The 27,343-nt window shown below is 40.1% G+C and overlaps 1 protein-coding gene across 1 annotated transcript in view; it reads right to left on the bottom strand.

Annotated features, from left to right (window-relative positions):
* Positions 1-27,343, bottom strand: part of Slc26a8 (solute carrier family 26 member 8) — a 67,468-nt gene that overhangs the window by 5,272 nt on the left and 34,853 nt on the right. Inside the window, exons 9-19 of the mRNA XM_027943556.2 lie at positions 26,127-26,277; positions 24,804-24,917; positions 19,456-19,533; positions 15,533-15,628; positions 12,410-12,516; positions 12,260-12,329; positions 11,615-11,707; positions 11,360-11,491; positions 4,899-5,264; positions 2,357-2,411; positions 2,075-2,259 (exon numbers count right to left, since the gene is read on the bottom strand). Of these exons, the coding sequence (XP_027799357.2) occupies positions 2,075-2,259; positions 2,357-2,411; positions 4,899-5,264; positions 11,360-11,491; positions 11,615-11,707; positions 12,260-12,329; positions 12,410-12,516; positions 15,533-15,628; positions 19,456-19,533; positions 24,804-24,917; positions 26,127-26,277 (1,447 nt within the window). The remainder of the gene's footprint in view (positions 1-2,074; positions 2,260-2,356; positions 2,412-4,898; positions 5,265-11,359; positions 11,492-11,614; positions 11,708-12,259; positions 12,330-12,409; positions 12,517-15,532; positions 15,629-19,455; positions 19,534-24,803; positions 24,918-26,126; positions 26,278-27,343) is intronic.

The raw sequence follows: 27,343 nt of genomic DNA, 5'->3' as shown, positions 1-27,343 counted from the left end.
ACAGTGAAGGGTGTATGTCGAATCTCTAAGGCAGTAATTCTCAAAATGTGGTCCCTGTACCAGTTAGTTCCATCAACATTATCTGGTAACTGGGTAGCAATGCAAAATCTTAGGACCTACCCTGGACACGCTGAGTCAGAAATTCAGTGGATTGGGGTACAAAGGGGCCTAGCTGTCTTTGTTTTAATAGCACATTTAGGTGATTCTGATGTATACTAAAGTTTAAAAATGAATGGAAATTCTGAGCAGAGATATTGTCAAGAGAATTATTGTTCTGGGTAGAGGTGAACTTGATGAGCTCTGATGTCCCTTCTGATGGAAAGGTTTTCTTTTCTTTTCTTTTTTAAAGAGAGAATTTTTATTTATTTATTTATTTTTAGTTTTCAGTGGACACAACATCTTTGTTTGTACGTGGTGCTGAGGATCGAACCTGGGCGCACGCATGCCAGGCGAGCACGCTACCGCATGAGCCACATTCCCAGCCCGGAAAGGTTTTCTAAGTCTATGATTTTATAAATGGGAGTGAACTATACTGTAGACAAAAAAAAAAAAAAAAAAAAATCAGGTCTAGCTACCAGGGAAAAATTATTTTGGATAAAACAGAGATACATAACTTGGGAGAATTCTCATCAAAACAAGGGAAATAACTGTAATATATTGCTGAAAGAAAGAAAGGGGCTAGGGATATAGCTTAGTTGGCAGAGTGCTTTCCTTGCATATAAAAGGTCCTGGGTTTGATCCCCAGCACACACACACACACAAAAAATAAAAAAATAAATAAGAGGGCTGGGCTGTAGCTCAGTGGTAGAGTGCTTGCCTAGCACATGTGAGGCACTGGGTTGGATTCTCACACATGTGAGGCAGCACCGCATAAAAATAAATAAAATAAAAGTATTCTGTCCATCTACAACAAAACAATTTTAAAAAGAAAGAAAAGAACTATGTTTTACAAGCCTGAATATCTTTTACTTCTTAGAATTTTTAAAAACACTTATTAGGGGCTGGGGTTGTAGCTCAGTGATTGAACACTTGCCTCTCATGCATAAGGCATCAGGTTCAATCCTCAGCACCACATAATAAATAAGTATATAACAAAAATATAAAAAAAACCCACTTATTAATGTGGTAAAACTTTTAGTATTTTTTATTTAGTATTTTTTCTTATCATAAAAATTCAAACATTATTGAAATCTAGAAATTTGAATCATAGATTTGATTGAAAAATAGGGCTGGGGATGTGGCTCAAGCAGAAGCACGCTCGCCTGGCACGTGTGTGGCCCAGGTTCGATCCTCAGCACCACATACAAAGATATTGTGTTTGCCGAAAACTAAAAAAAAAAAAAAAATTAAAAAATTACCTTTCTCTCTCTCTCTCAAAAAAAAAAAAACCCTTCCCCCCCGACTTTAAAAAAATAATAATAATAATTCCTAAGTCTTTAAATAGTATTTGATGCCCATCTGTGTTTTATTTTTTTTCTTTTTTTTTTTTTTGAAAACTTTGACCTACACAGATACTAATTTGAAAATGCTTAGCAGAACAGTTATTTATTTAGTATTAATAAATGACTAAAACTTCTGACATATATATATATATTTTTTCGCCTTTGGTCAGATTGAATAAATCTTCTATTTCTCACAAGGTAAATAATAGTCAAAATATTAGACATACAGATATTTACCTCAGCTAATTCATGAGTTTTATATTTCATCCTAAAGGCGGGGGTGGGGTAGGCTCTAAAGGTCTATCTAAGGGAGATATTTAAGATATTGAGTGATTGGCGTGGCACTAACCAAGGCTGATGTAAAGGGAGGCTCTAGGTTGCTGCTGGGTTGGATTAACCCTCTCTTCAGTTGAAGAGTGTTCTGGATGGCACCCAGATGCCATGGCAGTAGGGGCACTTGGAGCCTCAGGTACACTGCTATTTATGAGTTGGTAAGAAAGCATTTTCAACATCTCAAATTCTGGTACAGCCATACTAGAAAACCTTTCCCGGACATTATTCATCTCTATCGGATCAGGGGTCTCACCCTTCTCCACGCCTCCCCACAATCCTGGTGCTTTGCATCATCCAACCTTGTTCACGTCTGAGTAGGTTTCCTGTATCACTGTCTCAGATTCATCCTCGCTTAACTCAGAGAGCTCTGGAAACTTCCTTGATAAGGCAAACAGCACAGCATCGTGGAGGCTGAGGAACAGCTGGGCCTTGGTGATGCCTTCATCAAAGAAGTCATTCTTTTCAAACATCCTGACCACAGAGGCTACAAACCAAACCCAAAACACACAGCGTCAGACACCTGGGGAGCAAGGCCCCCAGGGTGCAAGACACAGCCCTCTCCTAGAGTAAAGGATACTCACGGTGACACCCTGCAATGAGCACCAAAATGTTGGCGTTTTGGAAAGAATTGCACATCTGCAGGGAGAGAGTAAATGCATCAGAGAGCTTCATGCTCACTAAAAAAGAAACTTTTAATTAGCTGAGTTTTCAAACCCCTTTGGCCACGGGCTCATCTGGGATATAAATACAGTTGCCTCCCAATTCTGCTCTACAAATATTTGATGAGTGGACTTCTGTACTCCAGGGAACACAAAATAAAGTCAGACCATCTCATGGGGGTGGAGGTTGAGAGGGAGGGATGCTCACAGTCTTGAGGTGGGTAACAGTTCACGTAAATGTTTGCATGAGGAAAGCCTTGGAATAGAGATGTGTATGGGTATGACGGGAACACTTTGGAAATCGCCATGAAAAGCTTGGGAATAATGTTTAATGTTCGTGTGTGACCCTCTGCTTCCTGGAGTTCATCAGGCCGAGGGGTGGAGATGTGGCTCAATGATGGTCAAGTGATGCACTGGGAAACAGAATTCAAAAATCCTGGGGGTCACATTCAGAGCTGTTCTGCAACGTTGCATTAGAAACCTCAAGTTTACTTCAGCCAATAAATAATTTGAAAGTCACTTCTAACTAAGTCAATACTGAGTCTAAGATTGCATAGACTTCAGCCCTGAGAACCAAATTAAAATGTTAAAAGAAACCAATAAAACAGACTTTGCTTCTATCAGTACCAAGAGGAAACAGGAAGTTCTTTTTTTGTACCAGGGATTGAACCCAAGGGTGCTTAAACACTGAGCCACATCCCCAGCCCATTTTTTATTTTTCATTTTGAGACAGAGTCTCACTAAGTTGCTCAGGGCCTTGCTAAATTGCTGACGCTGGTCTGGAACTTGCAATCTTCCTGCCTCAGCCTCCCAAACTGCTGGGATTACAGTGCACCCCAGGCACAAAGTCATTTTTGATCATATGGGAAATCATGAAGTCATTTGGTGAAGGGCTTCAACAGACATACTCTAAATGACAAGCAATGAGAAAGGGAAAGCCCATGAATTTAGAAGAAGCTTAAACTGAGTGGTTGTCTCTAATAAAAATGGATGAATGGGATTTTAAAAGTACGGTGGTGCAGCTGTAATCCCAGAGGCTTGAGAGGCTGAGGCAGGAGGATCGTGAGTTCAAAGCCAGCCTCAGCAAAAGCAAGGCACTGAGCAACTCAGTGAGACAAATTAGGGCTGGGGATGTGGCTCAGTGGTCAAGTGCCCCTGAGTTAAATCCCTGGTATCCCCCCCGGAAAAAAAAAAAAAAAGATACCTGACATTTCCTCTATGGGGATAGAGCAGACAGTCATCCACAAGGGCCAGAAAATATGGTGCCTTAGTAAGTGATGGGGGGTGGGGAAGAGAGGAGAGGAAAGCACAGTTTCTCTATGGAATATTTTAAAGAGGTGGAAACAGACTCAGTGCAATTTAGTAATGTGCCTTGGGTCAGACAGACAGTGAGTATTGAAGCTAGACTAGAGCACACATTTCCAGACTGGCAGCCAAAGTTCTCCCAGCTACTGCCTCAGAATAAAGAGGATCTGGACTCACTTAAGAGAATAATATTCCCTTGGTTAGAAAAATGTATGCTAAAGTAGACTTCAAAGATAAAAAAAAAGGCAAGAGGCTGGGGTTGTGGCTCAGTGGTAGAGTGCTTGCCTAGCATGTGCGAGGCCCTGGGTTCGATCCTCAGCACCACATAAAAATAAATAAATAAAATAAAGGTTAAAAAAAGGATAAAAGAAAGTAAACCAACCAAATCAGCATATCTCAAAAAAGGGTGGTTGCAGTCAGAACCAGGAAGTGAGTGCCCAGGATGCTTAAACTTGGGCCACTTCCAATAGGGGCAAAGGTAAGATAGAGCACTATCAACAGAGATAAGCTGGCTGAAGAAAGTACAATGTACCTATGAGACACTGAGCAATGAAACCAGGGTGGTGAACTGTGCATATGAACTGTCTGCTGTGTACAGGAAGGAGAGAAATCAGAAGTCAAAGAACTTGAGAGTAGGAGTCAGGTCTTGGCGACACGAATTTTGAAGGAAAACAATCTTCCCTATCCTTTTCTACATGAAGATAGAAAATGAACAGGGCAGTATCTGCAGCAGATACTGGACTGGTAACTCCAGGCTTGGGGTATCATTTCATTCCAACTTTTTCATATTTGATTACTAGACAACCCAGTGTCTGGCTCAGAGCAGCTGAAGAGTAGGAATTCTTGGTGAAATTCTTTCTGTACCACTCAAATGTAATGGGAGTTACACAGGGGACATGGCACAGATTGCTACTTCGGTGGTGTTGGGAATTTTCTTTTTTGCATTCTTGGAGAAATAATAAATGGCTCTTGTTTATTGAACCAACCCCAGTTCATTTTATTCTGATTGGACTTAAATTACCATCTGTGTTCAAGTTTCTGTTAGCCTAGCAGTCATGTAGTAGCTAATCAGAGGCTAACAGGATTAAAATGGGGATGGGCGTGGGTGTGGGTGGTGTGAGGGGATCGGAGGTATTGGCAAAGCCCCCCAGGGACTTACCTGTCTTAATACCACCAAAGCATGAAAATCAACATATTGCACCATGGAGAAATCCAGGATAATGGTGTGGGTGCTGGGTTGAAAAGACATGTCTGAGTAAGGGATGAGTGATCTCTCCTGACTTTCTGTAGTATCAGGTGGTGGAAGCAAGCTATTTCTTGAAGGGTGGTTAGCAATCCGGACTTTCTCCATATGCCCGTAGTTTTGTCCTTGAATTCTCTGAGACGACGAAGATCCGGTGTTTGGCATTTGTTCAACAGATACACTTGGGCTTATATTTATGCTCTCCAAATGTGAGCAGCGGACCAGGTTAACAGAGGACGCATCAAGAGCCTCTTTATTTTCAAATCGTTCTGTGTAGACAATCTGAGAGAATAGAGATAACATTCAAACAAGGGCTGGAAGTACACTCTGTGTACTGGCTCACTTCCCTCTCTCCTATGAAATTTCTCCCTGGACTAGGTACCACTGTGTATTTTTTACTTGGATATCTCATGGCCAAAGCTACGTTCATCTTTCCTCATCCTAACCACCCACGGGGGCTCCTTCCCAACTTCCTGTGTCCATCGATGACATTATTGTTCTAGTGAGCCAGACTTAAAATCATCCTTGATTTGTTCCTTTTCTTTGTTTCTGGGTCCTCGTTAAGTCTTCAATGTCTACAAATATTTGGTTCAGACTCTACCTTTCTCTTGGGACTTTTTTCATCACCTTCTTCTTTTATCAGTGCAACAGTCTTCTGTCACTCTTTGTTTAGAAGACACAAATTTACTTGAGCAGGGTACTCCTTTCACTCTCTTAATAGTCCCAAGCGCCTTCTGTAGCTTTAGGACAGCAGCAAGGACCAGGAATACAACTATATGCAAGATATGAATGTGACCCCTGCATTCACAGGGATGGGATTCTACCTGGGGGGAGTATACATGTCCATTAAAAAGACAAATACATAATATGAGTAGATGAGGATTGTCAGGTTTATGGGAAAATGAAAACAATTTGATTGTTAGAGCGGCATAATTCTGAGTGATGTTTCTTTTTCTTTTTTAAAATTTGTTGTCACTGGGAAAAATGATTGACCACAGTATGATTGTTGAGTGATATGATATACCTTCTAGAATAACCAGGGTATTGGTAGTTTATGCTCAAGAAAACTACATACAATGGAAAAATGATGTGTTACAACTGAAGCACCCTGATGGCTAAGCTTTTACTGCTGCTACCTAGCTAGGACCTGATTTCCAGGTGATATGTCCTCTACTCCTTAAATTGACCCTGACTCACATAATTTGAAAAGCACTATTATGTCAGAAAGTTATTTAATATGCCAAAATCATTTCTGACATGGAAGTCTAAATAAGTTGCTTAATTTTTTAAAATGACAAAATGTGAAGCTGAAAGGAAAATTAAATAAATGTGAAACCCAACAAAAAATTTAAAACCTCTGTTATCATTCTAATAATGTGGCTTGTGAAGTAAACTTTAGAACTGTGGGTTTAGCTAAGTGGTAGAGAGTAGACTTAGCATGTGCCAGGCCCTGGGTTCCTCAGCAGGAAGGAAGAAAAGATATTAATTTTTAAAAATTAAAGATAAAAGCCATTCAAGGTAGTATATATTGTGTAGCAAAAAAAAAAAAAATGGTATGGATAGATGATAATATGATAGCTCAACTGCAAGAGTTGTTCCTCAAGACATGAAAAGCACTGAGGCCAGACTTCTGGGGGACAGGTGTGGGTTCTCCCAGTGGCAGAGAGATGCAAGCTTCTCCAGATAGAGGAACTTTTTTTTCCTGAGAGCTCCTCTGATCTCTTTTTCATAGACTCTACGTTCCTGTTTTTCTACACCAATAATGAACCCAGTGAAAAAGAAACTAGGAAAACAATTCCATTCACAATAGCCAAAACAAAACAAAACTGAGAATAAATCTAACCAAGGAGGTGAAAGACTTCTATCATAAAAATCATGGAACACAGAAGAAAGAAATTGAAGAAGACATTAGAAGATGGAAAGACCCTTTATTTTCTTGGATAGGCAGAATTAACATCATTAAAATGGTCAAAAGTAATCTATACATCCAATGCAATCTCCATCAAAATATCAATGACATTGTTCACAAAAGTGGAAAAAACAGTCCTCTAAAATCCATAGGGAAGAATAAAAGACCCCCAAAAACCCAAGCAATTCTAAGCAATAATAGGCTGAAGGGCATCACAGTACCCAACTTTGAATTACACTACAGAGCTATACTAAAAAAAACAACATGGTATTGAAATAAAAACAGACATGAAGACCAATGGAATAGAATAGAAGACATAAGGACTAACTCATACAGTCATCACATCTTTGACAAAGGTGCCAAAAACATACTTTGGAGAAAAGCAGACGTTTTAACAAATGATGATGGGAAAACTGGATATCCAGATGTAGTAGAATTAAACTAGATTCCTATCTATCACTCTGAACAAAAGTCAATTCAAAGTGGATCAAAGTCCTGGGAGTTAGACCAGAAAAATGATTCCTAGAAGAAAACATAGTGTCAACACTCCAACATGTAGACTCAGACATTGACTTCCTTAATAAGACTCCTAAAACTAAAGAAATAAAACCAAGAATCAATTAGTGGTATTGCATCAAATTCAAAAGTTTCTGCACAGCAAAGGAAACAATTGAGAGCATGAAAAGAGAGCCTACAGAACGGGAGAAAATCTTTGTTGGTACTCTTCTGACAAGGGATCAATATCCAGAATCTGGACTGAGGTTGTAGCTCAGTGGCAGAGTGCTTGCCTCATATGTGGAAGGCACTGGGTTTGATCCTCAGCACCACATGGAAACAAAATAAAAGTAATGTGTCCATCTCCAACTAAAAAAAATATTCTAAAAAATATCCAGGACCTATAAAGAATTCTGAAAACTTAACATCAAACAACAACAAAAAACCCAATCAGTAGATGGGCAAATGAACTAAATAGACATTTCTCAAAAGAAGAAATGCAAATGGCAAAGAAATATGTGAAAAAGTTCAATATTCTTTCTCAGCAATCAGGGAAATGCAAATCAAAACTAAACTGGGATTTCACCTTACCTCAGAATGACAAGCATCAAGAATATAAATAATGATAAATGCTGGCAAGGATGTGGGGAGAAAGGAAAACTTATACATTGTTGGTAGGACTGTAAATTAGCACAATCATTATGGAAATCAGCGTGGAGACACCTCAAAAGACTAGGAATGGAAACACCACATAACCTATCTGTTTTACTCCTTGATATTTATCCGAAAGAACCAAAGTCAGCATACAATAGTAATACATTCATTTCAGGGTTTGTAGCAGTGTGATTCACAACAGCCAAGTTACAGAACCAGCATCAGTGTCTACAAACTGATGAATGGATTAAAAAAGTGGCATATATATACACAATGGAGTTAATTTAGCCATAAAGAAGAATGAAATTTTGTCATTTGCTGATAAATGGATGGATCTGGAGAACATCTGGTTAATTGAAATAAGCCAAACTCAGAAAGTCAAGAGTGGAATGTTTTCTTCTCATATGCAGAAGTAAAGAGAAAAGAAATTGAAAAAAAAAAAAAAAAAGAGAGAGACAGAGAGAATGGAGAACAGTAAAGAAAGGGATCAAGGAAAGGAAGGAGAGGAGGGAAAGAGGAGGAACTGGGGAATGAAATCAATCAAATCATGCTATGTGCACATACGAATATATCACAAAGAATCACACATTTATTATAATTATAATACTCCAATTAAAAAATAAAAATAATAGAGTAGAAGATGGGGAGGGGGAAGAGGAGGAAGGGGAAGGGAAGCACTATGGAATGAAACTGGAGCAAATTATGTTATGTCCATACATGAATATGTCACAATAAACCTCACTATTATGGATAATTATAATGTACCAATAACAATATAAAAAGATAGCATGTGTTGTGTTATTTATTTAATTTGTCGGGGGGTGTACCAGGGATTGAACTCAGGGGCATTCAATCACTGAGCCACATCCTGAGCCCTATTTTGTATTTTATTTAGAGACAGGGCCTCACAGAGTTGCTTAGTGCCTCGATGTGGCTGAGGCTGGCTTTGAACTCCCAATCCTCCTGCCTCAGCCTCTCCCCGCCAGCTGCTGGGATTACAGGCGTGTGCCACTCACCCGGCTATGTTATTTATTTTTTATCACAATGAAAAAAAACTACTTGAAGACAGAAACAGAGACTCTTCTTTTTTCTTTTTAATGATCCCCAAGACACAGGCAACAAGAGAAAAATAAACAAATGGGATTGCATCAATCTAAAAAGCTTCTGCAGCTGGGCATTGTGGGACGTGCCTGTAACCCCCCACTCAAGAGACTGAGGCAGGAGGAAGGAGTTCAAGGCCAGCCTCAGCAATTTAGCAAAGTCCTAAGCAACTTAGCAAGACCCTGTCTCAAAATAAAAAATAAAAAGGGATTAGTATATGGCTCAGTGGTTAAGCACCCCTGAGTTCAATCCCTGGTAACAAAAATAAATAAATAGCTTCGGCATAACAAAGGAAACAATTAACAGAGTAAAGAGACATTCACAGATTGAGAGAAAATATCTACCAATCATACATCAGATAAAGGGCTAATATCCAAAATATACAAGAAACTCAAACTACTTAAGAACAAGAAAACAAATAACCTCATCAAAAAAAATAGGCAAAGGACATGAATAGACATTTTTCAATAGAAGGTATACAGTAGCCAATAACATGAAAAAATGCTCAATATCTTTAACCATCAAATAAATGCAAATTCACACCACAATGAGATAATATTATGTACCCATTCATTGGATATTATAAAAAGATGCAAGATAATATATGTTGGGAAGAAGGTGGGGAAATGGGAACCCTCATAGACTATTTATTGGTGGTATTATAAAAAGTTCTAGCATTCTACTGCACAGGATGGTGACTATAGGTAAAAATAACCAAAAGAGGGGATTTTAAATGTTCTTACCACAAAGAAATGATAAACATTTAGGTGAATGCTGTGTTAATTAGGCTGATTAAATCACTCTACAATGTATACCTGTATTGAAATATTACATTATACTCCATAAAATATAGAAATATCTCTCAATTAAAAATAAGATAAAACTTTAAAACTTCCTTCTTTTTCATTTTTCATAGTGTCATTATTCTGGGGACATATTAGGAGATCAATAAAAATCTTATTCTACTCTAAAGTGTATTTGCTGATGTCCTGTAAATAAATGTTCTTTGCAATACTTAGCACTGTGTGGATACAAAATTAAAATTACATATAGTGATCACTCTGTTCTCTTGGCAGGGAAGCTGGTAGTTTTCAGGGAGCTCAGTTAGAGCTCTCTTAGAGTGGGTGGGAACAAGTGTGTGTGCTCAGTGTTCTGCTGGTCCCTGCCTGGCAGGGGACGGGAGCTGTCAGAGGTGTGTGTAAATAGTGTTACCCTCTAGCGGATAGGGTCTAGACTAAGGGATCACTGGGAGACTCAAAAGCCACAAATGAACAGCTATGCCTGGTGGGAAGGCACTATTGAGACTAAGTTCAGGTTAGAAATGATGAACACTGACAGTCTCAACAGGCAAACCGTGTTCTTGTCACCAATAGTAGTCAAGGCATCTCCTCCTACCTACTTTCTCCTCCTACCTAAACCTCAAAGGGGAACTTATGTCATTTCTGTTTGAAATTTTGGATTTTCAATTCTCTGTGGCTCATCTAAAGTTCCTTCCATGACTTTAATAGTGTGTCTTTTTGGTTTTTTTTTTTTTTTTTTTGGTACAGGGGATTTAACCCAGGCATGATTCACAACTGAGCTATATCCCCAGTGCTTTTTATTTTTTATTTTGAGACATCTCACTAAGTTGCTTAGCGCTTCACAAAGTTGCTGAGGCTGGCTTTGAACTTGTGATCCTCCTGCCTCAGCCTCCAGAGTCACTGGTGTGCGCCACTGTGCCCAGCAGTAATGTACTTTTTTTTTTTGGTGGTGGAGGAGTATACTGGGGATTGAACTCAGGGGCACTGAGCCACATCCCCAGCACTATTTTGTATTTTATTTAGAGACAGGGTCTCACTGAGTTGCTTAATGCCTCTCTTTTGCTCAGGCTGGCTTTGAACTCCCAATCCTCCTGCCTCAGCTTCTTGAGCTGCTAGGATTACAGATGTGTACCACCGCGCCGGGCCATATTAATGTACTTCTTCATAAAATGTGAAGAAAGCTGGGCATGGTGGTGCACGCCTATAATCCCAGCAGTTTGGGAGGCTGAGGCAGGAGCCAGCCTCAGCAATTTAGTGAGGCCCTAAGCACCTCAGGGAGACCCTGGCTTTAAATGAAATATAAAAGAAGGCTGTTGATGTAGCTCAGTGGTTAAGTGTCCCTGGGTTCAGTTACCAGTACCAAAACAAAACAAAACAAAACAAAAAGGAGACAAATACAGAAAAGAAACATTTCTGACCCTAGGTGGTGGCTCCAGTTCATCACAGTTGCAGGAACACCTACACATAGGGTTTTCCTGACGGCGGGATTCATGTTGAGTAAACAGCATGAAAATCTCTTCTTCTTTAAGAGGCACCCTTACCATACCTACCTGAAAGATAGAAAAGGATTCTCACACAGAGGGTAAAGGATGGAAAGAAATGTGAAAGGGTGGGAGAGATTTGCTTGAAGGCCAGCAGAGCCAATGGAGAAAGGTGGGGAACAGAGGGGTTACCTCCTTTAACAGCTTGTTTTTTAGGTGGTGCACGTTTACAAATGTAATGGAGTTGCAGCACTGGAAAATTTTCACCCCAGGGATAGTTGTAATCTGCCAAGGCAAAATGTGAAGTTGAAGGAAATTTCTCAATTATTTCATGCAACAAGAATAATTCATCTTTAGGGACTGAGGTTGTGGCTCAGCAGTAGAGCACTTGCCTAGCATGTGCAAGGCCCTGGGTTCCATCCTCAACACCACATAAAAATAGGTAAATAAAATAAAAGTATTGTGTCCAACTATAACTAAAAAATAAAATTAAAAAAAAGAATAATTCATCTTTAGAACCTTCAGGAGAATCCATATGCAAGAACCAGAAAGTTCTTTTCTCCCATTTCCATCCCTGATTCCCCCTACCTCCATTTCTCACTCCTCTCTTGATCTTGGTCTTCCTCTCCTTAAAATTCATTCAAAAGTGATTCTTAGCTGGCTGCAGCATGAGAAGGGTTCACCCACCTCTGCCCCTTGTTCATTGCCTCCCCCTCCTTTGTGAGTGTGTATCTGCAGAGCAGCTGACATTGGCAAAAGGGGTTCTGTAGAGAACTAAGCACCAGGCTCGGTGTACCCCATCCCCTGGGTCAAGAAATGGCTGCTTTGTCTTCTTACCTCCCGATAGTCATTGATGCTTCTGTAAATGTTGGTGTTAGGGATCTGACCCAGGATGAGAATCTTAGTTCTGAAAGGAAATGCACTTGCCTTAGGTCAAGGTGGCTTTACCTTGCTGTGGCTAACCTCCTATTACCTGAGACCAAGTACCTGTGTGAACGGAGAGTGGTGATGAAGAAAGCAAAAACTATCGACATAAGTAGTCCAATGTCCAATCCCAGGAAAATCGAAGATAAGAATGTAAAGATCCAGACAACCTTGTGGAAAAGGGGGTGAAGGGAAAGGGAGACCATGAAAACTCACAAAATCAAGAACATACCAGTCCCACCTCTCAAATGACCTCCACCTTCTCCCTTCCATACTTGGGGCGCAGGGACTGGGGTCATCTCCAACTGTGGGCCCTCAAGGCTGCCTGAAAGTCAATTCACTCTTGAAATTTCTGTTTCCTCAGGTGCGAAATAGTGATAAAGATCTCCATCTTATAGGCTTTGTTGAGATTAGAAATCCCATCTGTCTAGCAAACTGCAGCAACTCATCCCAGGGTAATAGTTATTTTAAGAACTATAAGAGTTACTGCAAAATTTTAACACCTTTTTCAAGTCCCTACCTGACCACCTCAGCAAGTGACCTTACCTTCATCTTCACAGGAAAAAAAATAAGCTGAAATTCTCTTACCTATTTCCTTCCCCCACCCCGCTGTCACTCGTCAGTATCTGCACTCAACTCTTGCTTGTTCTCTCTCGTCAGGTGGGAATACTAGCCTTCCTCCTGGACTAGAAACTCCATCTGTGCACTGAAACACATCCCCCTGAGCCTCTCAGGGATCCAGTTCCCCAAATTGCCCCCCTCTATTTCTCTTCCTCTACTGGGTCCTCCTCCTGTCATCACACTCTGCCCCTCATCTTTTCTTTCTTGCTCTCTGGTTTTGTGCCCCAGCTGACATTCTGTCTGGTAAGATACCTCCTTCTCTTATTAGAACTTGTATTTTTTTTTTAATTGTAGATGGACACAGTACCTTTATTTATTTATACGTGGTGCTGAGGATCGAACCCAGTGCCTCCAAGTACTAGGCAAGTGCTCTATCACTGAGCTACAACCCCAGCTTGTATCTCTTATCCAGGAAGATATTTATATTAACTGGACTAAAAGTCATTCGAATATGCAATGAACGACAAACCCTCTTTACTAGGTCTGTGTGTAACTGTAGCCATTTCATCAATCCCTTTCATTTAATTTTGCATAGTTAAAGATTTATGTTCCCTAAAAAAGTGCCTTATTAGGCTTTGTTAGGCCTTGTTATTGGGACATTTTCTCAGGTCTTCCGCCTCCTGGTAAACAATAATTAATTTCTGTCATTTTCATGATATTCATGGACAGGTTCCAGATGCTACAACTGCTATTTTGTATTAATCTTACTTCACCACTCATGTCTTTTTGTTTCTCTCATAGAAGTGCCCACCCTAGGTGACTTTACATCCTGTTCTTCCTGAACCAGATTTTTACCATGGACTCCTTGACCCACTCAGTTTCTAAAAAGGGACTCCAAACTGCGTGCCCACTGCACACCACCCCTTTTCAGCTGGAAGTAGCAAGAACGGTCATCGCCTTTTTCCCTTACGGCAGTTGGAAGTCCCTAATATTAGAGAAAAAAATTACGGTCAACATAGATGTTCGCCAATATGTCTAGCTCAGGAAGATGTACCTGGAAAACTACTCCCAAGATCACCCTGGGTGATCTCCCAGAAAGAGACACTTGTTCCACAACACAACTTATAAGTGGGACAACTCCCCGTTCACCAACAATTGTGCTTCCCGGGTCTCACTTTGAAGTCCTTGCCTATATCTCCAAACTGTCAATAACTCTAAACTATGTAACCTACTATTTTGATGGAGTAAAAGGAAAAGAACACCCGGACTTATTAAAAGGCCAGGGCCCACTGATTTATCAACATAGACTGGCTGCCCCCATTTTAGTTCCCCTCCTAACTGGTTTGGGAATAGCTGGATCTACTGCTTTAGGACCTGCAGGTCTAACAAGCTCTAAAAATTTTAAGTCCCTCAGCCATCAAATAAATATAGATTTAGGAAAAACTAGAAAGGTCAATCTCCAAAGTAAAGCTTTCACTAGACTCTCTGACAGAAATAGTCTCACAAAACAGATGAGGTCTAGATGGTCTCTTTCTGAAACTTCAGACAATTGGTTCCAAAACCTATTCTAATGGTCCCCTTGATTGACTACCATCATTTCAGCCATAGTTGGGCCCCAAGTCCTTCTCCTGATTGGTATTACTATAGGACCCTGCCTCTTAAAAACCCTCCTAAACCATATACACAAAAATGTAGGTGAGGTCAGACTTATGGTCTTGCGAGCCCAGTATAGTCCCTTAGACACAGAAGGTTGGAACAAAAACTGAGGCCTAATGATGTGCAAGATTGACATCAAACCTACTAAAACCAGTGGGGAATGTGGTAGTAGGAGCAAATGTGACTCCATTTTGTTTTATGACTTCATCCTGTAAAACAACCATGCCAAGTAGAAGAGTCATGACTGGAGCAAGATGTTCTTTTCCTTTTGCTATAGAAACCTTTAAGAATACGGAACTACCTAATGGGGTATTGTTTCTGTAACTAGGGTAACGGAGCTCTGTTTCTATAACTGGGGTGACTGGGCTAACTGTGATTGTTTAGGCTCCCTTCCACTTGACTGCACTGTCCCGCTTCTGTAACCTGGCTTGCTTGCATTGGCTAGACCCCCTGAACATCCCTTTTGCGGTTTTCAGGCTTATAAGGAGTGCCCTTGCAATTGTTCAGGGCTGATCAGGGGAACAGCCTTATGTTCTGGTCAGCCGCCACTGGTGTGCTTCAATAAAGGCTTGATTTGATTATACGTGAGTGGTCTGGAAGTCAGTTTATGAAACCCTGGGACGAAGCTTTAACTATAACATAAGGACTCCATGTTTTCATGCACCAATAGCCTTGAGTGCAAGGGCTAGGTGCAGTGGCACACGCCTGTGATCCCAGTGACCTGGGAGGCTGAGACAGGAGGATTGCAAGTTCAAGGCCAGCCTCAGCAGCTCAGTGAGATCTTGTTTCAGAATAAAAAATAAAAAGGGCTGGGGGAGCAGCTCAGTGATAAACCACCCTGGGGTTCAACTAGAATACAAGGCACTAGAGTTGCTGTGTTATTCATATCCATGACCCATCTCTTCTGTTCATTCTCTCTCTAACCTTCCCCTCTCCCTTCCCTTGCTCAGCCAGGGCATCTACACTCACAAAGTCATATTGGTTCTGCTTCCACAGACTGGGTAGGTTGTAAATGGCTTCAAGGTAGGGCAGTACGTTGCTCAGAACAACTCCAGCCAGCACAGCCTGTGGGGAAAAGATAAACCCAGCTTCATTTCCCTTCAGTGGGTGGATGGGTGGAGTTAGAGCTCCCACCCCTACAAAGGAACCACAAGACGTCAGCCTTGCCACTCAGAAATATTTTATGTTGATATTTCATATGAATACCATATACGTGTTCCAACTCTTGGGTCAGCCCAAATAAATATTCTCCACATCTTTCTCTACTCTCCTTTATGATTTGTCAGACATTGAGGCAAGGTCAGGCCAAGCTCAAGGCCTGATAGATTCAGGCAGTAAAGCTATAAGGGACCCCTTTTAGTTTCAGAGAGTTTATTACTCACAGAGACAGAGGAGGAGTAGCCAAAGGTAACATCAGTGGTGTCACTGTGGTGACACCAGGACCTATGGGGAAGCTGGCTTCTTTGGCTACCTGGCCTTATCTCATTTGCTTGACAAATCTGTTACTCATATCATCTAGAAACCATTCTCAAATGGGATGATAAATCAAGAGAACTTCCACTCAGAGAAATTCTAAAATCATGTGTTTCTATTCAAGTTTAATCATGATATGCTATCATTATCTTACTAATTAGATCTTTTTTTTTTTTTTTGCAGTGCTGGGGATTGAACCCAGGACCTTATGCATGCAAGGCAAGCACTCTACCAACTGAGCTATATCTCCAGCCCCAAGATACTATTTTTTTTATCAATCAAGTTAAAGTAGCAAATTAAAAACATTGATAACACCCCATATATATGATTGTTGAGTATAAAAGGACACTGCCCTTTTGGGAAATCATTTGGCAATAGATCAAGACACAGTGATACACTGTCATGTAGAAATTTTGGAATATTGTGTTCTAGATTTTTAAAAATCAACAATACAAAATTGTATGTAGAGTGAGGTTGCAACTATGCAAAATGATATCTATTCACAGAAAATAATGTCTGGTTTGCCAGGCATAGTTGTGCAAGCCTGTAATTCCAGTGACTCCTGACGCTGAGGCAGGGGGAATCTCAAGTTCAAGGCCAGTCTCAGCAACTTGACAAGACCCTTAGCAACTTAGAGATACCATGTCTCATAGTAAAAAATGATTTTAAAAAGGGGGGCTGGGGATGTAGCTTAGCAATAAAGCATCAATAACAACAACAAAAAAATAAGGTTGGTTAAATATATGACAAAATGTTAATGATTTATTTGTAATTATTGGTGACAGGTGACATTTTTACCAATTGTGTGTTTTCCAAAATTTTTAAAATGAGACTACTTTTCTAATAGGAAGAATATTTCCTATATTTTGGAAAATTAAGATTTATACTTATAAGGATATAAAAATTATCGGGGCCGTAAAGGAGAATATAACATACCTTAAGACAATTTTCTCTGTATGTTCACAAAGTCCCTGAGTTGGTTAAACATTTCTTAGGCTTTTTCTAATTCCCATCTCTTTAACTCTGTCTGGGAATGAGAGCTTATTCTACCACTAGGAATGGCTGGGCCCTAGCTTGTTCTGGCTTTCTGAGGTATGGTTCTTTTCCACCATACCACCTTCTTTCCAGTCAAGAAGCTCCAAACTCTCAACAATTTGCAGAGACTTGGTGGGAAGGAAAAGAAATTTAACTTCATCAGAGATTTGTATAAGTTTTGACTTGAGGCAGAGGGCATGGAGAAGAAAAAATCTCAGAAAAAAATATAGAACAAAAACTTTTACCTTTGTAAACATTAAGGTAAAACATGTTCATTTTGTTAAAAAAAAAAAGAATTACACTCTTTCATCATTTCCATTATCAAAGAGACAACTATTTTTAACATTTTGGGGGCTGGGGATGTGGCTCAAGCGGTAGCGCGCTCGCCTGGCATGTGTGCGGCCTGGGGTTCGATCCTCAGCACCACATACAAACAAAGATGTTGAGTCTGCCGAAAACTAAAAAATAAACATTAAAATAAAAAAAATTTGGCGTGTTCTATATTTTTTTTCACACAAAATTGGAAATTACATTGAAATGTACTATTTTGTATCATGCTTTTCCAAATTTATGTTGGTCTTTTGGTAACTAGTTGAGATGCTAGCCAGGAGGCTCCTCTAATGATTCTAATAAGGATTTTGCAAAGAGCCATCTGCAGTCTTTTAAGGAAAGAAGAAATGATCCATAGTTTAATACCTGTACAACCTCATTGTTATAATAGTTCATATATTTCATTCATCAGATTGTATTCACATCTTCTCACTCAGAAATGTGCTAACAAGATAAAGTAAGAACAGGGCTGGGGCTGTAGCTCAGTGGTAGAGCACTTGCCCCTCATGTGTGAGGCACTGGGTTTGATCCTCAGCACCACATAGAAATAAATAAAGGTATGTGTTCCTCTAGAAAAATACTTTAAAAGAAGATTCAGTGAGGGCTGGGGATATAGCTCAATTGGAAGAGTGTTTGCTTCGAATGCACAAGGCCCTGGGTTCAATATCCAGCACCACACACACACACACACACACACACACACACACACACACACACACAAAGGCACAGTAAGAACAATGTGGTGCAACATGGCCAGGCAAAAGTGAAGGATATCCTAGCTCCAACAGATTTATAATAAAGGAGTGCTACCTACTTTTATTACTACCCTTCAGTGAATTCTGACAGTTTTATTTGTTTGGAATTTTAATATTCTGCTTCTTTTAGCAGTAAAGAAAAAATACAACTGCTCAGAGTAAATTGATGAGTTACCCTTCTAAAACAGACTCCAGCAGTTACAACACAGAAGATACTGGGTAAACTGAGTTCTGGAGAGGACTTCTGCTGGGAATCAAAGAACAGCTCCTATGTTAAGGACAAGCTTATTAATCGCACCCTCCTTGAGAAGATACCATGCTTAGGCTCCAAGATCCTTAAGTCACAAGAGCAGAAGGCAGCAGCAACCTTATGGTGGACCTGCTTTAATGATACCTGACACCAGGTAGAGGTAGTGTTGAAGAAGATGGGGATGACATCTACAATCACTCCAGCTTTGGGGATGGCCACCTCAGGGTAATGAAACTGTTACACCAGGAATGAAACCTTCCCCCACCTCCCTAAGTATGTTATAAAATGGCTTAAGGGAACATTAAGACATAAATCTATATTGTTTATCAATACAGAAAACTGAGCAAGGATCTATATTGTAACTTAGAGCAAGTTGAGTACAGACAGTGATTAACACAACTGGCATCTTTAAGGGTCAGGTAAACAGTCTTATCCAAAGGGAAGAAATGGCACATTCATATCCAGAAGCATCCTAGTTGGACAGAGTTAAAACTCAACTATCAGGCCACCTTCAAGTGTTATGAATTAACCAAGAGGCAATGAGGCAGCAATGGGAGGATTGTGTTCACACGGAAGGCAGATCAAGGCCTTCCGGAAAACAGATGGCATGAGTTTCCAAGCCTGCACAGTGAGTTTCCAAGCCCGTACTGGTAACGGGGGTCTGGCATCTGAAATCTATGTTAGTAATTTTTTACTGATTCCTTATTTACAAAGCTTATTTTATAACTTAAGCAATAACAAGATAAGAATGATAATAACAATAATGTTTCTTGAGTGCTTACTATTACCCCAACACTATCTTCTTTTAAATATATATAAACACACTTCAGTATATCTGATATAAAAATATACAAATATATCTCATATTATTTCATTTAACTCCAACTGTATGATGCTATTATTTTAAAGAAAAAGGGCAAGAGATAGGTCAGGGCAACCTCTGGGGATAAGCTGCATGCAATTATCCATGCAAAAATGCCCCACCAGGATGCAAACCAGACATTCTATCTTTTTTTCTTAAACTTAGTTATTTGATAAGTTCTACTCACATTTGGCAGTTTGTAGAAAAACTGTGCCGCCTTCATCATCAGGAGCAGCATCACACCTGCGCCTACCAGAGATGCAAACTGAGGAAACAGAACCAGTTGGAGAGAAACCATCAGGAACATATCGGTCCCTGTCTGCATCTATGGCCTTCTGTGAGAAGCATGCCGTTTTTTTCTTCAAAGGAGTTGGGTTCAGAATAAGTGCATTTCTGTGGAGCTGACATTTTCCGTTCTTTTCAAAGTATTAAACACAGGAGGCACTCAATAGGTACTTGTGGAATGAATGTGTGAATGCTATCTGAAAGGTCCTAAATTTTCCTGAGCATTTGAATCCTTACTGTCCCAGCTCTGTGATACGTTATCTGAAGTCTCCTAAACTATGCCATGCATTTCTTCAAGACTTTAATTTCTCCTTGCATAATATATAAAACCCCCAGTAGGTCAGGCATGGTGGTGCACACCTGTAATCCCAGCACCTTGGGAGGCTGAGGCAGGAGAATTCCGGGTTTAAAGCCAGCCTCAGCAACTTGGTGAAGCTCTAAATACTCAGTGAGACACTGTCTCAAGATAAATAATTTTTAAAAGGGGCTGAGGATGTAGCACAGTGATTAAGCATCCTGGGTTCAATCCCCAGTATGAAAAGAAAAAGAAAATGAAAACACTAGACTCCTCCCTGATAGCCCTAGAATCCCAACCATTCTACTTTCCACGCAGATAACCATTCTCACTCTCCTGTGTGGAGCTTGAAAACTTCCTATCTAACAGTTTCAATGGTGCTTCACCTTGGAAAATACAATGATGATCACTTTTCATGTTCTGGCTTCAATTTCTCTCTCCTTCAATCAAAAAGGTTACCAACATGAGTCAAGCCTATATAGAGCTACTCTGGGTCCTATCCCAGTCCTATCTCTGGGCTTGGTAAACAGAGATGCTCACTCATCAAATGAAGCCGAGGAACACAATTCCCTTTATAACCCAAGGCTCTCTGGATATAAGTCTTGAACTCAGGACATTTCCTATTGGCAAATTCCCATTTTTAAGCCTCTAGTTGAAAAAAAAATAATACAAAGCAATGTCTTTTCCCACCGTGACGGGGAATGGAGTTGCAGTAAGGTAAAACTGTAAGCACAAGTCAAAATAATGGCCTGTATAACCAAGAACTGAGAGAGTCCCTCAAATCTTACCCTTTAAAGGGATATATATATATATATATATATATATATATATTTGTTGATAGACTTTAATATATTTATACATGGTGCTGAGAGTCGAAGCCAGTGCCTCACACATGCCAGGCAAGTGGCTACCGCTGAGCCCCAGCCCCTGCTCTTTAATTTTTATCTGGGAAAAGAAAAAACACCTTCCCGCTGGGCTCTCTTGCTACTCACTGTCATTTGCCAAATCAGCTTAACACTGAAAAGAAGACCAATGTGGCCTGTGTCCTATATCGTTCTTCCCGCCCCCTCAGGGGTCACAATTAAAGTGAGCAGCATAGGGCTGGGATTGTAGCTCAGTGGTAGAGCACTCACCTAGCATGTGCAAGGCCCTGGGTTCGATCTTCAGGACCACATAAAAATAAATAAAATAAAAAGATATTTTGTCCAACTACAGCTATAAATAAAATTAAAACAAAAAAGTTAGCAGCAAAACATGGAAAAGCAGAACCACAAGACAGACGTGTAGGAAGAAGGATCAGGAAAATGAATTGCTATTCCCAATCTTTTTTTTTTAATATTTATTTTTTAGTTTTTCGGTGGACACAACATCTTTATTTTGTTTTTATGTGGTGCTGAGGATGCAACCCAGCGCCCCGCGCATGCCAGGCGAGCTCACTACCGCTTGAGCCACATCCCCAGCCCATGCTGTTCCTGATCTTCAGAAAGCTCTAACAGTGAACATTTTATATGCTATAAAACTATACTAGGTAATCAACCTCCTAAGCCCCTCCAGTCAATCCTCAGGTCAACCAGTTGCTGAATATGATTTATTGCTCTAGCAGTAAAAAACTAATTCGATTAAAACAGGAAAGTATATCAGGTTTTTTCTTGCCTCCCATTTCTTTTCTCCAAAATTCTTCTGATTATTTGTTCTTTTTTTCTTTTTTGGTTGAACCCAGGGCTGCTTAAACACTGAGCCACACCCCCAGCCCTTTTTATTTCTGATTTTGAGACAGGGCCTCGCTAAGTTACTGAAGCTAACTTTGAACTTATGATCCTTCTGCCTCAGTCTCCTGAGCTGCTGGGATTACAGGTATGTGCTGCTGTTCCTAGCTCTGATTATTTATTCTTATTGTTTTTCAGACAGGCAGATGCCAAAATAAACCTAGATTGAAATAAGCACAAGTAGAATCTTGAGTACCATAAAAGTAACTGCTCTGAGACATTTGGAAGGCCTGTGATAACTGTGTGTCCTCCTTAGTGGTACATTCAAAAGAACGGGATTTGGGGTCAGAGGACCAGCCTTGGTAACATTGTGCCTCAGAAAGGTGCTCAATGACTCTCAGATTCTTGGACAGCAAGCACTATTAAAGTTCACATCTTCTGCATATTTTGCTTTTCTGTTCCAATTTTACACCACTCTTCCAGGCTTATCTCTAGTGATTTGAAGCAATGGGATCAGGACAGCAGGTTGCTGACCACAGGCCTGGGCACTGGGGACTGGGGGGCTATCATTTTTTAACATAACTCTTAAGTGACACGCACTGTGGTTGACACTATTAGCATCTAATTTTATTCTCACAACTGAAAGGTTGGTTTTATCTCCATTTTATGGATGCGGATGAGAGCCTCAGAGAACAAAAGTCATCTGCCTAAGGTCACACACATCTAGGAAGCACCGAGTCTGGTTCCTACACCCGGACCATCTGATTCCAAAATCTAGGCTCTCACCATTGCTTCATTTGCTTCCCTTAAAAAGAACACAACTAACACAACTATCCTCTTTCTTTTGTAATAACTTAGTTTTACCAAGTTCTGGGAGCCTGGGGACAAGGCAAGAAAGCCATTCCTTGGAAAGTAGGGAAGAAGGATAGGCACATGGAGACCAGGGAAGCACAGTAGTCGGAACTGGCAGATGCCAAAATAAACTGTTTAAAAACCTAGATTTTTATACAGAACAGAAAGATGAAGCGGGGGACACTCTAACTGGCCACAGACCTGGGGCTCATCTCATCCTCTCTGCCATGGGCCAGGCCTTCCCACACCTCAGGTTGAGGCTGTGGCTGGGAGGACCAGTAGGTTTTGCTTTTTGTTATGACAGTGGAGGGAAATGGGTTCTAGACAGGGAAACAATAAAGTGAAATGTGATCGTAGACCCAGTTTGAATTTATGCCAGATAAAAACTAAAAATAAAATTATCAATGGCAGGCCATTTGGGGGACATTCAGAGCCAGCCCCCAGATTTCTCAGGCAGAGTGAATAAAAAACTCCCAGAGGGAAGGAATAGAGAGAACACCCGCAGCTGTGTGAAGACAGAAGGCTAAATGAGTCTGGGGGGGAGGTCTTTTCCAGTCCAGACTAGAAATTCCTGGTGGAATCTGGACAGCTCCAATGTGTACAGACAGGGCCCACAACTTCTCTACTTGAGCCAGCAAGTTGAACTGGGCATATCAGGGAAGTGTTCACTAGCATCCCTGGGGACACACTTCCCAACAGAGGGCCACCACAGTGCAGTGAGAGATGCCCCTCAGAGGAAATGTGCCACACAGATCAACAGGCAGCAGCAGAAAACAGAGCCACAAGCTGCCTACTAAAATGGTAAAATGGACTGGCTTAGAGATTAGAAATTCCATCATCTTCTGCCAAAGTTCTTCCAAGCTTGGCTTCTCTGTTCCTCAAATGTGTGCAGTCAGCAAATCTATTCTTTCTCCAGCCCACCACATATAGATTTCCTGCCTGTAAGACAACTCTGAGGTTGACCCAAAGCCCTCTTTCTTCTATCGGTGCAAATCCTAAACCACTTTCAGGACTCTGGGAAAGGTCCAATTCCTCTACCAATCTCCTTCTCATAATACTTAAGGTGCTTTTTTTGTCAATTGTGCTCAATTTGCACTTGATTTTCCTTGCACTTTGATTTAGCTGTGTATATCTTGCCTTCCCAAATTTATGGGCACTGGATAAACAAAGTATGTGTCATAAAAAGTTAGTGGAACTAATTTCTGCGGTTGCCATTTCCATTTCTTCTTGTCATAAACCCATCTCATTTTGATTCCAAAGATTTTGCATGCTTGTATAGAACATTCTTCCTTTTAATACAGCCTACGCTCCTTCTTTCTTCCTCCAGTGTGCCAGGAGGAAGCTCTATGACCACAAAACTCAGTCTGCATAAAATGATAGGATGGAGCCTTACTTGAGCCCCTTGCTCTCACCCAGCCTAATCTTCCTTCTGGCTTTCACTGGTTTTCACCCAAACTTCATCTTATCTTTGCCAATGGACTATGACACTTTATCTTTCCCTATTAAAATTGAACTTCCATCCTTCTGATACATCAGGTTCTGACCACAGCTCTACCTTCTCACTATACTTGTGAGGCATGAGCTTCTCTTTGGCTTCTGGCCAGTTGTTTCACCAACTGAACCCTGACTCATTCCCTGGGTTTGCCCAGGCACCAATTCTGATAACTCCCTGCCATTTCATCACGCCACAGAACTAAGATGGGAGGCCTCTCATGCTTTCATGTTGTAACATTTATTTAGTCAGTTCAAAACTCATAAACACAGGACTTACAAAATTCCATGCCTGCAATTAGGGGGAGTTTGCTTTTAGAATCTTTTCTGTCAACCGTATCGTTCAGCTTACCAAACGATTAGTTCATTACTTCAGAATACCTGAAGAGAATCTGTCGTAGGTCATTTCCTCTTATACAGAGAGAGAATGGTCATAAATTCCTAGGCTCTCCTAGACAAACACCTGACTCTCTCTCAGGAAACCCCCTTGCCATGCATGCCCTTTGAAGAAGCCAGGAAAATGTTTCATTTGTATTATTGCTTTTCCAAACAATGTATGAGAATGCATTCTCTATAGGAAAAAAAATTAATAGCTGATGGTAAGTTTATCTGAAATATTGTTGTTCTTCTAGTATATTATGTGCAAAATGGGTTTCTGTGGGATAATATATAAAATCTCTTTGTATAGTAATATTTCCATAGAAAATGACTTTCAAATTCCACATTGACCAATAACTTTTAAAACAAAATCTGTGCAGGAATTAAGGCAAGTGTGGAATCCAAATTCTTCCAAGATGTCTTCCCCATCAAGCAAAACATCAAGACAAAATTAAGTCCACATAGTCCTATTCTATGAATATACATATGAATCGACACAAGTAGAGATAAAATTCTTTTTAAACATACCTGTTGTCTTCCTCCAGCTTTATCTTGGATAATAGTCCTGGCAATAGCAGCAGAATATACATAAGATTTGAAGAATGAACTGACAATATTGCAAAAGCCAATGGCTATTAGATCCTGTAAAGAAATGCAGAAACTTAAAGCCTACTTTTTGTTAAAGACTGTGGGATAATATATAAAATCTCAAAAAATTTGATAAAAAAACTAATACAACTTGTTTTGTTTATTCAGCTATTTATTTATTTTGGTATGCTATGTATTAAACCCAGGACCCCACACATGCTAGGCAGGTGCTCTAACACTGAGCCACATCCTCAGCCCACTAATTTTGATTTTGAGCAAAAAGCATGCTCTTTATTTCTTGTGTCTGAAGAGAGATTGTTTATATTGTTTCAAACAATAGATGGGAATATTCTTAGAAAGGAAACAAAAAGAAAACAAAAGGAAACAAGCAAATATGATTATCTAGATTAAATTGCATCTTCATTTTAGCTAGTTATCATCAGGAAAACTCTTCTTCAAGGTCATAAAATGAGGCCTTTTCCTTTTTATCCTCTTTCATGTGATTGCCAGGACTTTGAACGATAGGGAGACTAGCAGTGCTATTCTTCTCCCTTCTTTCTATACTACCTAAATGTCAAACTGGGAAAATGCTTTCTTCCCAAATAGTTCCCTCTTGACTTCCAGGGGAAGGACCAAACTCAGAGAAGTGGGAGAGTTTCCCTAAAAATAAATAAATAAATAAATAAATAAATAAATAGGCCAAAAGACAAAGAGGCCAACTTAATTACATATATTGGTAGAGAGTTTTGCATGTTATATTCCACAGCATTTCTTTTTAATTTAATTTATTCTTTTTTTAGTTATAGATGGACACAATACCTTTATTGTTTATTTATTTTTACATGGTGCTGAGGATCGAACTCAGGGCCTTACATGTGCGAGGCAAGCACTGTACCACTGAGCCACAACCCCAGCCCTCCACAGCATTTCTTATCATGCCTCAGTGTGTGGTTGGCTTCTAAGGACAGGGTGGACAGAAAGATAAAATTAACATGAGAGGAACTCTGCTGGCCGAGCAAAGAGATGCCATATGTCATCTTCTTGTCTCTCTGCGCCATATCTGTTCCTGTGGAACAACACTTATGTTAAATTTCAAGTGGCTTCAAAGTTAAATATTCCTCACTTCTCAAAAACTCTTTTGTGACTTCAGTCCAAAATTATAGTCCGAGTAACTCTTTGGTTAAAGAATCTAGCCTTCACGTTGGCAGGTGGCTCAGATTAGAGAGAAGACTTACAGGTCAGAAAAAGCAATGGTCTTCTCACCTGATTGGAGTTGATTCTGTAGTTGTGGAGACCAGCAATCTTCTTGCCCAGAAATATAACCATAAAGGAGCTCACAATAGATAAGGATATAGCTGGTAAAATAAGTCTAGAAAAAAAGTTGCTGAAATTTGGTAGTGAAGGAAACAGGAAGCTGAAACAAAATAGTGGAATTATTCCTGGATAGCAGGTGTGCTTTACTGGCACTCCTGCCATTTCATCCTTCTCCTCCAGGGCTAGCCCAGTGTTCCTCCCCTTCTAACCAAGAATACAGAAGAAGTAGAGCAACTGAGGCAGCAGCTTGCCAAAACTGCCAGCAAATCAAGCCAAGTTACAAATCCATCAAAAGAGCATATTAAGTTGTCTTCTAATTCCAAGTTTCTGCTATTTGATGACAGTCAAAATCACAGAACTCTACTCTTGATACTGTACCCATGAGTAGACCATAGGTAGATATGACATCAAGATGTTTTAGAGCTGAAAGGCCCAATGACTTCCTTTTTAGTCACACTTGCATTCTTCAGGGTATAATTTTAGTCATTGTCCTTTGTATAAATGGGTTCTCATTCCTACCCATGCTTTCCCTCCTGTAGTTTTGAGGTCAACAGAATGTTGAACCCATTTATAATACTCTAGCTCTAGAGTATTATATCCATTTTGCTGATAATCATTGTTATCTATTTCTACAAATTCAATACAGTCTATTTTTACTAAGATCCTATCATAGCAAACATTGCCAAACACATTTAAACCATGGCCAAAACTTCTTCCCAGGTATATCTCCTGTTCCATTGTTAACTGGGAAACTCTTGTTTAACGCAATAAACTTTCTTCTATCAGTATTACCCATCAGATCACTATCCAAAGAACTGAGGAACATCCTGATTCTCAAAGGAATCAATGCTTATCTATTCATGCATGTCTATTCATGACTATTCATGTTTTGTAATTTTACCTTGCTGTCCAGAGTATCTGTGAAGTCAGCTTGTGTGGTCAATTTTTGCAATACCATAGATCAAACCCAGGACTTGTATACACTAGCCAAGTACTGAGTTATACTCCCAGCCCTTTTTATTTTCTTTTGCAACAGGGTCTCCCTAAGTTGCCGAGGCTGGCCTTGACCTCATAATTCTCCTGCCTTAGCCTCCTAAGCAGATGAGATTACAGGTGAGTGCCACTGCACCCAGCTCTGTGCACTCAATTTTAAACTGTCTCTTCCT

This window comes from Marmota flaviventris, chromosome 6, assembly GCF_047511675.1.
Source record: "Marmota flaviventris isolate mMarFla1 chromosome 6, mMarFla1.hap1, whole genome shotgun sequence".
NCBI classification, from domain to species: Eukaryota; Metazoa; Chordata; class Mammalia; order Rodentia; family Sciuridae; genus Marmota; species Marmota flaviventris.
The sequence above is the reverse complement of the archived record's forward strand: the minus strand, read 5'-3'. Positions and strand labels throughout refer to the sequence as shown.